Source organism: Hermetia illucens, chromosome 2, assembly GCF_905115235.1.
Source record: "Hermetia illucens chromosome 2, iHerIll2.2.curated.20191125, whole genome shotgun sequence".
Taxonomy (NCBI): Eukaryota; Metazoa; Arthropoda; class Insecta; order Diptera; family Stratiomyidae; genus Hermetia; species Hermetia illucens.
In genome coordinates, this window is record NC_051850.1 from 63,898,775 (window position 1) to 63,912,708 (window position 13,934).

The window sequence follows — 13,934 nt, forward strand, 5'->3', positions numbered from 1 at the left end:
CTGGAATATCCCGAAGCCTTCCTTAAAATTTTTCATTTTATGATGAAATAAACTGACCCGAAATGCGAAACTTTGACCATCTATAACTTTGTTAATAATAGTTTGATTGCCTTTAAACTTTTCAGGATTATGTCCTATAATATCGCCTATGTTGCTGCCAAATTTTAGTTCTGGGATGAGCTTAAGGGGGTTTGCCGGTAAATTTCTAAAATTAGTAATATACTATTATCAACTTTATTTATGCACGTATCGGAAGGGGATGTATTTTGAGGCCAGGATTTCATATAGATGCATCACTGATTTTTTTCAGATTTTTCTGAGAAAGAGGCCTGTTTCCCTTTTTGGGGCACATATTTTGAATCCTATCTCTCCTATGTTTTACCCAACATCAGAAAAAAGACCAGATTTGACAAGTACTATTCGAGCCCTTTCATCTGATACCCCACTTGACCATGTTCTGTGGAAAAAAATGTGCACCCTCCCCCCGAGTAAATCGGGTGTGACAGACTGTTGTAATAGACAGACAGACAGACGTACAAACGGACAGACATTGAGTCAACTTTAATAAGGTTTCTTTTACACAAAACCTTAAAAACGAGATTTACCTAGTAGGAAGACACAGGTGTTCGAACCCCATGTTTGCGCAACTTTTATCTTATCTTTCCTTGGTGTCGGTCGTGTCTTGATCCCCCGATTTTCATATCCATTTCTGAGTTGTTCCAAGATCCTTAGTTTTTATTGTGTGACTACGATAAATTGTCTAAAGTGTTATATTGTTGCAAATTGTTTTTTGCTAATTGTTTTGTGTTCTAGTTTTGAGCTTGACCAATCGCAACAGTTTTTCCTTCATTTATTTGAAATATGCAGTTTCTAAACTAGGATACAACAATCCTGGCCGGATCATAGCGTCAGTTAAAATTAACGACCCAGATGACTTGGAGGGAATGATTCGTTTTTACCTCTCGGCGTTTTCATCAATCACAATCCTGATTTCCGAGCTTCGAAACAGAACATATCTTTTCCCCTTACTATTATAAAAACTTGGCTGAAGTGTTTTTCCGGATGTATGGAAAGAAGGAAGTTCGTATTATACCCTCACACAAGAAAGGTGAGAAAACCCGGGCCGAAAATTACTGACTGATATAGAGCTTGGTCCTACCAAGTTTGTTGGAAATCGCATTTTTACTAACAAAGTTATAATAGGTCAAAGTTGTCACTTCTTTGGGAATTCAAGATTTTGAATGTTAATATCCCCTGAAAGTGGATATTCTCACATAATATATGCGTATATTACGTGTTACGTACTAATGGGACAAATTCGCATTCAAATGTCTTTATAAAAGAAGTACGCAAAAGCTTTCATACCTGAAGCGTCCAGCTTCCTGTTTCCCGACATGTTTCCCTTATCGATAGTACCCCAAGGGTCCATCCTCGGTCCATTTCTGTTTTCATGTTTCGTGGATGAGCTTCCTTCCTTGTTTACCTATTCTAGCCTTTTATATGCAGAGGATTTAAAATTGTTTTCTGTCGTCAGTTCGCCTATTGATCAGTCCAGCCTTCCAAAATATTCGGCTTTATCCTTCGTTCCTCCGATCAATTCCTGGATATACTCATGCACTTCTCAGTCATCCATTATAAATACTTCGTTCGTAATAGTCTTGGGATTATAACCGTTTGCAGCTTGGTCCTCTGGCTTCATCCCTAGCCACTTAAAAAAATAGAGTTATTGACACTTTGTAATTTGTTTGTTTTCCTATATGCACTTATATGTAATAAGTAATTGAAGTATTCCCCGTTTATTGTTAATCAAATAAATAAATAAACTACCTGCTCTAGGCGGCCGCACGATGCATCCCACCAAATGCTGGTGCTTTATTTGACTATGGGATAACAATTAATGTAAAACAGGAAAGAAAACGTCCAGGTATACATCAGGACTGGCTTTTAGTTCAGTGCGTTCTAATAATCTTGGACATTTTTGGGAGTGGGTTATGTAAAAACAATTGCACTTTGAGATCTTACACTAAGTGTAAAAAATGTTATTTCCGTCTATGTCCCAATAAAAAAATTGTTTATTTTACCATGTTCCATAGCATTTATGTTCGATATTGTATTAATTAAATGCATAAAATATAATTTCCATAATTCACGTTGTTTAAAAGTAAAAGAGTATTTGATTTTCTTATTAAAATGTGTTACTTATGATAATAAATGTCTTCTTAAAAATCCCTCGTATTTTAATCATCCCTCGTATCTTAATTCATGTAATTGAGGTGTTGAATCTAGAGGGTTAAAGAATATGCAATTATTATTTCCGCTGCCATTACGACTGTATATTACTCCTTAGTTCGAATTTTAATTTGCCTTAATATTTACAATTTGAATGGCCCGGGGGACAGCGTTTATCTCAGGAATTAACCATGCGTACGTTCAATGTCAGGTGGCCACGACATGACAGCGAGAAATCGTCACAACGAAGCAGGCATAATTCCGTGCGACGTTCGGACACATACGTCGGTCTTCATTTCGCGGCGCAGTTGAGTGCGATAAGTTGCTGTGGGATAAAGTTTTGAACGGTGGTGCGATACGGTTGCCGGGCTTTTGTTCTATTAACTTTTCACGGTTGTCGGCTGAGAGCGCTTCCCGCTGATTTTCTTTGCAAGCTAGTGCTGGTTCCTAATTGTGAAATTCTAGAAAATGTCGCGAAACGAGTGCCGCATTTACGTCGGAAACCTGCCGCCAGATATTCGCACGAAAGACATTCAGGACTTATTCCACAAATTCGGCAAAGTCACGTTTGTTGATTTGAAAAACCGGCGTGGTCCTCCATTTGCATTTGTCGAGTTCGAAGACGCCCGGTAAGTTTTCGATTGTGGGTGGTTGTTTTCTGTTTTGCGTGATGACTTTCGAGTATATTTTCTGAATTTGAGGATTGCGGTTCATCTAGAGGATTTGATGGACATTTGTGGAGGAGGCAGCTCGCGGCCCGCATTGTTTGATCGATATGGAGCTTCGCGGCTGGATGCGCCCTTGGAGCCTTTGTTCGGAGATTGGAACATGGCCGGGGATTTCGAGGAATTTTATGTGCAAATGACTCAGCGAGGTCTGCAGTTAGATTTCTTCTGAGCCCACAATTTGGACGTAGACTTTGTGCGGCCCGTCGACTCGCTGGAATTCCCACCGCTTCGACTTCTGTTTAAGGTACTGCATTGCTCTTGGGAATTGTACTGCTCTTGACTTTTTGGGGCTGATGAGAGTTCTTCGTATCTTGGTGCCAGCTGTCTACTTATGGCATTCTTTGTATATCGGGATGTTATGAATGCGCCATAGGGGTATTAACCCGGCGACAGGGTCGTGATACGTCCAAGGAAGACCTGTGCCGAGATAGACAATTTGCCTGATCTTGTTTGATTCCTTTTCTCGTGCTCTTTGGTTGCTTCTATAAGACGTCTCCAAACATAGTAGCGGAAGTATAACCTACTAGTGAGAATACCCGCCAATTTATGCCGAGCGGAGAGGTTTGAGTAGCGATTGAATAGCCATGGTACACCCGAAGTTGCATGTACATCTCCAACGGTGTCTACTTTTCGTAAATGAATGCTTAGAGTGCATCATAAGATTGGTCATCACCTGATGTCGGTTCGGTAGAAATGTGGCGTTCCAGCCCCAAGCTTGTAGAAAGCACATCAAATTTATTTAATGGGATAGCATTAAACATTTCAATTTATTGCCAGCTGGTATGCGTCTATTATATCACTTTTCATATTTATGGGAGGAACCTCAGATTAACAACCAAGTTCTGCTGCTCTGTCGTAGTTCGCAACTTCAGTATGGCGCGTATCACACGATCAATCTCCCAAGACTAGGGCGTAATGAAATGGCTTACTTACTTGTAGTCTGCGGCAAATTAATTGAAATTTGCTAGGGCACCTTATACGCTTTACTGAAAACCAGTTGTGGAGATTTTCGTTCATTTCAGGATATACCCTAGTGCGCCCAAAAAGTAAATCTGACAATTCACTCATTTCCTAAACCACTGAGTACACTAAAGTTCACATATCACAAATAATTCTTTTTCCGGGAGATTGGTGTTTTAGCGCCCACAGGCAATAGAAAAAAAACGAATATAAATAATATAGATGTCCCGGTGAACTCCGTATCACCTAAATATGTTTATGAAAAATATGGTCAAAACTTAATACAAAATTTTCATTTATATTAAATTCAACACAGTTATATACTTAATCACTACTTTCTGATGTATTTTTTTGCGGTCGGTAAATATATGAAGATGATGGTTTTCCGACTTGTGAATACGCGATCTATAATTGTCCACGCGCGAAACGGAAACTTCAAGCTGATTCTGTAAAATTTCAACGACTGGCTTTGCAACTTATGGTCATTGCAAAGGTCAGACGCGCGGGAAGTTGTAGACGCATAAAATCGAATGGAAAATTCAAAGGAATCATCGGTATACACGGAATGAAGACATTCTCTCGTCTTTTCCTTTGATGGCCTTGGCCTCGGTGACGTTATTCATTAGCTTTTTCACAGCCAGTCTCGTACCATTGCACAGTGGGGGTTGATTTATGTTACGCAACATAGTCACAATCAATTCTACTTTTAATTGTAAATTGTAAGGTGGTAGTCCAGGCAGGTAGATAGTTAGACTAAGTCATCCTGGGTGGAAACTGTGTCAACTGATTTCTAAGAAAAGAATTTTCCTGGAAGAAAATCCTGAACGGTCGCATGAAGATCATCGACCTCTTTGTTTTTGGTCACAGGAATTGCTTTTTCACTCAGCTAATTATAGTTTCTGAACTTTTGTTCTATGTCCAGGATAACTTTCACCGTTTAAACCTTCCCTGAACTTCCACAAATATTTCAAGATCGAAGACAAATCGGTTCACCGAGTTATATCGAAACATCGATCAGCAATTGATGAATTTGAAATTTTATTTTTATAGAAAAATATTTATTCATCAATATTTATATTGTCCCCTTCAAAGTAATTCCCCTCAGATATAATACACTTGTGCAAGCGTTTTTCTCCAGTCCCGAAGCATTCCTGATGAACACTTTTTGGTATAGGCTGAGATCTTCCAGCAGTGCAGTCTTTATCTCGTAATCGTTGCAAATCTCCATCCTTCCATAGGTCTCTTGAGTTTTGGGAACAGGAAAAAGTCAGTTATGCCCCATTTGAGTATATCTGGATCGTCATTGACGTCACTCAGCAGCTCCTGAGCAATGTTCATCCGACGGTATTTGTGATGAAAGTTTAGCAGTTTTGGGGCAAACTTCGCTGCTACACGCCTCATGCCCGAAGTATCCGAAAAAATATATGACAAGAGCCGACCTATCTGTCAACATCCTCAGCAACCTCTCTTGTGATAATTCGACGATTTTATTAAATTAATTTTCTTCAGAGCTTCAACGTTATCATCTGTTTTTGATGTACTGGAGTGTCCAGAGTGAGGCTTGTCATTGACATCTTCTCGGTCATATTGAAAGAGCTTGTATCATTTGTAAACATTGTTTGTACTTTGAGCAGATACCGTGTGCCACTGTCAACATCTTAAGTGCTACAGAGCACTGATTCCATTTTTTTACACAAAATTTTATGCAAATTCTCTGCTCCATTTTTTGTAATAATAGAAAATCTCCGAGCACACTAAAACACGTCTAACTTTTCTATCTGCCAAAAATTTGTTATCGCTACATATTTCGTATTTAGCAAATATTTCCATTAGAACGGTAAGTTTCTTATGCGCGGCTGAATCTTTTCCTTCGCAATTTGAGGCGGATGCTATTTATATTACTGTGAAAATTGTAGATTTCTGAAGCTTTCATAGGCTTTAAGAATCAAATTGACTAGCAATCAGCAATAGATTTATGGTCTGTTTCCTAAATATGCGTAACCAAAGGAGTGATCTCGAAAGGGACCATCATTCGATGATCGCTTGCCTTTTTAGCTACATCTGCTTGCAGAAGAGCAGTGGGAAGCTTTTTTTCTGCCAAAATATTGATGAGTAAGGGGTGGATTTGAGTTCTGTTATCAACCAGCCAACCATACACCGTGTCAGGAAAGGTTTTGCGAGTGGTAGCAAGCCTTTTTCAACGGTTTTGTGAAGGTATTTACCCTGAATTTCTCTTGTGCATGAAATTGCAAGCTACCGTGACATTTTTTTCTTTGTTATCACCCCGTTTAGATCAAATTTTTCGTCAATTTCGTGAATGATTTCTACAACGTGAAAAGGGAGTGTATTTAGAATGGTTCACGCAGGAGACTCATTCCGGAGAAACTAGTAGCGGTTATCAGGGCGACATTTGATTGTGCCAAATGTCACATGTTGGTTGCATCGCGGTAAAGTCTCAGAAGGCTTTGAAGACCAGTGCCGGGTCCACAAGGGTTGAATTTGGTCATTGAAACGTTTTCTCTTCTTCATGCTTAAATATCCCGATTATATCGATGACATTTGCTTGAACTGTGCCCAAGTGATTGATTTGGAGGACAAAATTTGAACCCCGCCATGAGTGGTATAGCGGTACTGGTTTATCCTGAGTGCAAGCTCGCATTCATACCAGTGTATGTAAGGTCTATCCAACATTTTTGTCGCCATTAAGAGTATAGCGCGCATGAGCCCATAAGGAACTCTGACTGCGATACAACCACAATGAAACTCCCACAAGGAAGCCAGTCGTATATAACCGGACTTGGGAACACATCACCCAGGAATTTCCCTGGAGCATATGTTCTCAGAGGACCACCCCGTTTTCCACGGTATCCTCCGGTGAGGCTTCGCGGCAAGAGCCACATCAAATAGGTCCCTTGCAGATTGGGGTCTGATCCCCAACGGATTGATTGGAATCACCACCGTGTGGAGAACCGCAACGAAATCTTTCCACCAGTCAACTATTACTCTGCGTAGAGCAGAGTCGGACTGAAAACAAACACCAACAAAACCAGGTTTTCAATCTAATGAGTCACTTTACTCTTTCCATTTGTATTAATCAGCAGAATATCGAAGGCGGTGAATAATTTGTACATTTAGGAAGCGTTGTTTCGACTAAAGCGGAGAAGTGCTAAATTTGCTTTCACTGGTTTGTTGAAAATCTGGAACTACAATATCTCAACACTACGTATGTATGTGTAACTCATGAGTGAAATCGCCACAGGAGAGTCGACGATATCCAACCACTTCATTGTTTGCAAAGTGTAACAAATGTATTCTGTATTGCACATGCAACAAAACTGAAGTATTATATCGATCCAATAATGCATTTTTAAAGTGTCTGTATACTAATTAGCTGGTTTTCGTTTTTGTAGTTTTGGTTTTCGTAAAAAAAATGAACTTTCTGTGATACCATATATCATCAGGGTACTCGGGGCATAAAACCCTGTGCTTGTGGATAATGGGCAGTGGATTGATTACAAATTGACGAAGGCCGACAATTGTTATGGTGGTTCGCTCTAAAATCAGGTGGCATAGAACAGTGGTGGGGGTAGAGTACGGGGTCGCAAGTGATCATTTATTCTCAGGAACTGCCCAATCGAAAAATCTGAAAATCCTACAGGCGGTCAAGTTATTCCAAACTCAACTGTGGGGGATAAACTACTATGGAAGAATGCTCAAAAAATGAAAAAAAAAGAATACTTCAGAAACAATCCTGCCACTATATGGTGGCTAGGCTTCGAAATACCTTCCATAACGATATCCCTTCAAATAAAGGTAATAATAGTATATTACTTGAGTTTCCAGCAATTGGTTGCAGATTCCCCCTTAAGTCCATCCTGGCACCACGAAATTTAACGGCAATGTAGGTTATATAGAACTTGATCCTACCAAGTTTGGTGGAAATCGCACTATTACTAACAAAGTTATAATAAAAAGGAAATACACAAAACCTTTCATACCTGAAGCGTCCAGCTAGTTTTTTGTATTGAGATGTTAGTATTTGCCTGGCTAGCGAATATTATCGTGTTAAAGAGCTATTCATGTTTTACGTATGTGTGGAGGATTCGGACTTATTATTCAATAAGAAAGTTAAAAGCTACAGCAGGTGTAGACAAAGAAGTACGTGCATATTAACTCGAAAAATATTTCCAAGACTGAAGAATTCTTTCGTGGAGAGAAAACCCTTGAAAGCAAAAACATCTTCTGTGCTTGGGTCATCAGATAGACAAAATGTCTGGCTTAGCTGAATGTCTGTCTCGGACAAGGTCTGTTTATGTACCACACAAATGTCTGAATCTGTCTCAGGCATCAGACAGTGTTTATCAGACAACAGGCAGACAGATGGCTGTGTTCGAAGCAAACAGGTGGTTGGGCAATTGACTAATACAGAACATGCGAAATACGAAAAACGCATACATAAATATTTTTCTAAACTGGGTATTCTCAAATGGACAGTGCCCACATATATTTGTGTACATCTCAATTCGCTGTTTCGGTTTGCAACTGATACGCTTTGTTTGAAAATTACAAACAATCGACCATTCTGCCGTTTTGAACCATCTATGTGCGTACCATGACAGGGGTTGTTTGAGGCGGCTGTGGCTGTGCGAATTGCCTGATTATATCTTGTTACTACCGAAACTTGAAATGGGTGATAATATTGACTCTCAGGCAGTGGCAGCCTGTTGACTTTTTTTTAGATTTTTCGGTTGGGTAGTTTCTGAGAATGGGTTCGTTAAAGAAATTATCACCTTCAACCCCCCGCGCTCCCCACCTTTCCAACAAATGTTAAAACTAAGGCTGGTTTCGGAAAGTACTTACTGAAACTTTCATGTGATACACACATGACTATATTATGTAACTCACTGTATGCGTGAGCGTTAACAGTTCCCACTAAATTTGGTGTCGATCGCTGCAACCGTCTCCGAGAACAGACAGACAACAAACCGATTTTAATAAGGTTTTGTTTTACACAAAACCTTCAAAGTGACGGCGGATGACGGAATCTGAAAGTTTGTGTGTACAGCTTCGCTAAGTATTTAACGTTTTACAGTTGAGAGTATCGAATTCGGCTATTTTTTCTGTTCCGGTATCGAAATGCATTGTCAAATCTTACGTACCTGAGCCATCATAAACCAGACTTCAGATTAGCCAAATATATACGACCTAACATTTGAAAGCTTCCCACGTTCGATATCGTCTCGAAATCGTTAGGTTAAAAAAACTGCCTTTTCTCGGGACACACAAGTTAGTTCACTTGTAAGTGTCTAACGAATCGCACTAGGTGGTAGTTAGGAGAAAATGATATGAGTCCTTAGTCGCTATTCTGTTTAATTATGGATTCAGTTTGCCACTTCTCTCGGTCGTAAGCTTAATCCTTGTGAGTGGGTTTTAAAAACCACAATGTTTTTCGCGGAAATATACTAACGTTGTTATATCGTTTTTCAAGAGAATCGTAAAAAGAATATTGTTCGATAATAACAATATCAATTCTAGCAGTTTACAACTGATTAAATTTTACAAAACTGGCAACAGCATAAACTGAGACGCTGATCACGGACAAATTCTAGATCTCTGCTTCGCACTAAAAAGTTCTCAATATATCTGGTCCACGATCTGCTACATTGGAATCATGGTTTGTATGGCGGATGTGATGTGGTACGTTTGACAGCCTGTCTACAGGTCAAATTTTTTATTCTGTTTCAAGGTTCGCGTCTTAAAATCCTCTAGAGATGCTTCTAAGTAAGCACGTGAAACCGATTCTCTTAAATATTCTAAGGATTGAGAAATCCTAAAGAGCAACTGACTCGTATCTTTTTTTAGTCCATGGACTTCGTTTCGGGCTTAGCATCCAAACCTTCCTAAATAAGCGAAAAAGTGCACTATTGCAATTGGAAAGGATATTTTCGTGCTGTCATTGCAAAGACCATGGCTAAAATCATCGTGGGATGTATCAAAGAATATCACGAATGTGATCGATTGAGATCAGACTGGTTTTCACCGTTCCTCCTGCACTAACCACATTAACACCCTGTGGATCATTTTGGAATTGTGGCGCAGTTCAGATCATTGCTTCATCTGTTCTTCATCAATTTCGGGAAAGTTTTCGACGGTGTAACTTAGGTCCGCCTTTGCTGCTTTTTCCAAAATTTGTAAACACCAGTATCAAGTTGAAATTGTTTCGTACTAGGTAGATAGGTATCAGTGGCCGCTCCGAGGAGCCCAATTAGCGCTTTGGTGCGCCGTTTTGATGCCAAAATCTCCTAAGACCGTGACTGTTGTTATGGGAGCAGGGAGGCAGCGTCCAGCCGGCTCGGATCTTCAGAGCCAGCCCGTAGCATTCACGAAGAAAAGCAGCTCTCCGACCCTGCAGCTAGAAATCTCTCTGAGGTCCCCAAGGAATGGTTTACCCAGTGTCCGCAGCCTGGCTCTAGCCAGAGCTGGGGAATCGCAGAGAAAGTGCATGAGGGTTACCCTTCCTTCTCCGCAGCTTCGGCAATGCGAGATGTAGGGTATGCCGAGGCTAGTGGCATGGTCTTAAATGCATTTGCACGCGTCTGGCACAGGAGCTCTCGTGATCCTTGACTTGGCACAGCTTGTAAGCCTTCGCCATTTCAAGCCCGCGGCTGCTAGGTAGTGCGAGTAGACTCCGCTCCCGACAGCCGCCAGTGGAACACCGACAGTATTCGCCAAGGGACTGCCAAGAGCAGAGCCTTGCCCGGCCAATCCGTCAGCCCGCTCATTCCCCTCTATGTTCCTATGCCCGGGACCCCAGAGGAGAGTGACCTTGAGCATACCGCCCAGATGGTTGGGCGCGTCCCTGCACTGCCCTACCAGCCGGGAAGATGTCGTCGTTGAGTACAATGCCTTGATGGTCGCTTGGCTGTCGATCAGAATGGCTATGTTACGCTTGGGGCGCGAATCACGCTCCAGCCATCGACAGACTTCCAATATCGTCAGTACTTCCGCCTGGAATGCACTGGCGAAACCTGGGAGACCATACGACTTGGATACACCGTGTGTATTCGAGAAAACCCCCGCGCCGATTCCATAGGCCATCTTTAATCCGTCCGTAAAGAATACTGTGTCATAGTCTTGCAACACGCCGCCGGTCTTCCACTTTTCCCTGGTTGGAAGGTCCACAGCAAAGTTTCTCGTGAAGTTCAGCTTGCGTGTGACATAGTCCGTGGGGGATGCCCAGATTTCTCCAGGTATTCCATCTAGGATGTTGCTGTGGCCGTAGGACTTCGCTGTCCAGCATCCGGACTCACGTAGTCTGACGGCACTGCACGCTGCAAAATATTTAATGTGGAGGTCTATGGGGAGGAGATGCAGGAGTACAATGAGAGCATCTGCCGGGCAGGACTGCAGAGCCCCGTAGCATCTGCACACGTGGTTCTTTGAATCCTATTAAGCTTCATTCTATTGTATTTTTTCTTCAAAGCCTGTCACCATACAATAGAGCCGTACGTTAGGATCGGACGTTTCGTACTAGACTTTCTGTGTTGTTTCTGTGTCATTCTAAAGCCGCATCCCTTCATCGGAGTACTTTGCCCTGATACAATTTCATATTAAGTCCTCCGTCAACGCGCGATCTAGGTACCCGTGGAAGTGTTGATGAGAAGGCGGATGTGGCAATAGATAGGCCACATGTTAAGAAAGAGAGGCTGATACAACTACGCCATGCACTAGAGCTCGTTATCCAAGAATGGTCCGATTACATCCGACAACACTTCAATTTTTGCGACGCTAATCTAATACTAGTGATATCTGCACGAAGTGCCTTATCATTACTTATCTGTGGTGTTTCGCCGGTTAAATATTATCATCTTTGCATTAACAAATTAAAAGTGCTCGATATTTTGGGTGTGCTAATATCGGCTTTTAACAAGTAAGTCCCTTGCTGTCACGAATGTCCAGTTTATGGTGAAACTCTTTCTGAGGGGCTCTTTGGTTCATTTGTTTCACGTTTAGAATGTTTAAGGTCTAATTTTATTGAGTCTCATACAAATTTAGCTGTCCCATTTATATACTTAATAGGAGTTCATTATTCTAACAAAAATGTTTATTTCAGAGATGCCGAGGACGCTGTAAAAGCTAGAGATGGATACGATTATGACGGATATCGGCTTCGAGTTGAATTCCCAAGGGGCGGAGGTCCAGGAAGCTATCGCGGTAATCGAAGCGATCGTAGTAGAGGAGAAGGCGGAGGTCGTGGTGGAAGAGGTCCTCCGACAAAACGTTCGCAATTCCGCGTATTAGTTTCAGGACTGCCACCGTCCGGCTCTTGGCAGGATCTGAAAGATCATATGCGCGAGGCAGGCGATGTTTGCTTTGCCGATACGTACAAAGATGGAACAGGAGTCGTTGAATTCTTGCGTCACGAAGATATGAAATATGCTATTAAGAAATTGGATGATTCCAGATTCAGATCTCATGAGGTAATTTCTCTTGGAAGAATTCATGGAGTTGTGACACATCCTTAAACCATTTTCATTTATCTAGGGTGAGGTGGCCTATATTCGAGTGCGGGAAGACACAGGCGACGAGAGGCGTGACTATCGCGACAGGTGAGCATTTGCGTTTAGCATGAAGTGTTTGTTGTTACAGAATGTTGTCAATGTCTAGGTCACGTTCCCGATCCTATTCACCACGGCGACGGCGCGGTACCCCCACATACTCTCCGGTGCGACGCTCGTTCTCGAGATCCCGTTCTGGCTCCAGGTCAAACTACTAAGCAAGAATTATTGTTTCTAAGTAACCATTTAGTTATGCCAGAACACAACAGCAATATCGTTTTCAATACAAACTATTCCCTACTGTCCGCTATTTGACTGAAGCATCAAGGAAGTGTTTTGCATTAGCGAAATGAACTCAAATAACTTTGTCCAGCAGAATAACATACATTCCTTGATTTGATACTTTTCCAATATCCCCACCATACATGCGATCATAATATTTAATTGGCTCTTAATGCATTTTATGTCCCGACTAATAGTGTTTGCTTCTGATGGATGACATACTATTAATGTAGATTGTAAGATGATGTGTAAACATATGAGCTGCGGTGCGGCAGCGGCGCGGCTCTCCACCCCGCAGCGTGGTTGAATTGATCGCAGCAGCTCATATGTTTCCAGCAGAGAACAAGAAAAATAATTTCAGAACATTTGTATTTTCACAAAATACCTTTTTATTAATATATTTTCTTTTTCTTTTCACAATATATAAAATGTGGATGGATAATATGGATAAAAATGGAGCGGGGATTTTGATTTCTGGACATTTATTTTGAATGGACTGGAAGGATTTAAAACGTTGGATTTGTTGGATAGGATACTTTGAATTGAATAGTTTTGGATGGATTTTGTTTTGAGATGATGAGGATAAGGATGATGATGAATACAGTAGGATTAGGATTAGGACAACGTGGGAATAATAGGATAAGATGGAAGGATATTAAGAGCATTTGTTTCGAGTAGAAAGTTGCAAACATACATAATCTGAATGGACTTCGGAGTGCCCGAAAGCAATACAAATATGCACGGTTCAGAATCGTTCATCATAAACGCTTCTTCTTCTTAATTTAAATTGGACAACGTTGGATGAGGATTCTCTTTTCAAATTGAAACTCAATTCAAAAAATCTGGATTTTTAGGAGGACTCCGAATATGAGCTTGTCTGGTATGTCTTTAAAACTTTTAATAATTCAGTCCATTTTGAATATTTAGTAATAAATTTTGCATGTGTTTCGTTTTATAAATAAAGTAACAATAAAATTTAGTGCACACGATTTCGACGATGTTTCATTTCAAGCTAATGAGAAACCACATTTTAAATTTACAGCAAATTTAGAGGAAGGAATCTGAGAGTGTAGTTATTCCTTTGTGGTCGGGAAAAGGTCTTTATAGTTGAATATGGTTAACAGCGGGGCTGTCGGGTCAAAGTAACACCCTAGCTGCTTTGTCCAAAATTTAGAAA

General features: G+C 40.9%; 1 protein-coding gene across 1 annotated transcript; it reads left to right on the plus strand.

Annotated features, from left to right (window-relative positions):
• Positions 1 to 2,518: 2,518 nt before the first annotated feature.
• Positions 2,519 to 13,746, plus strand: LOC119648145 (serine/arginine-rich splicing factor 1A). Its single transcript, XM_038049702.1, has 4 exons — positions 2,519 to 2,858; positions 12,031 to 12,397; positions 12,462 to 12,526; positions 12,585 to 13,746. Exons 1-4 carry the CDS (start codon positions 2,698 to 2,700, stop codon positions 12,691 to 12,693), a joined length of 702 nt encoding a protein of 233 aa, XP_037905630.1. The 5' UTR covers positions 2,519 to 2,697; the 3' UTR covers positions 12,694 to 13,746.
• Positions 13,747 to 13,934: the final 188 nt, after the last annotated feature.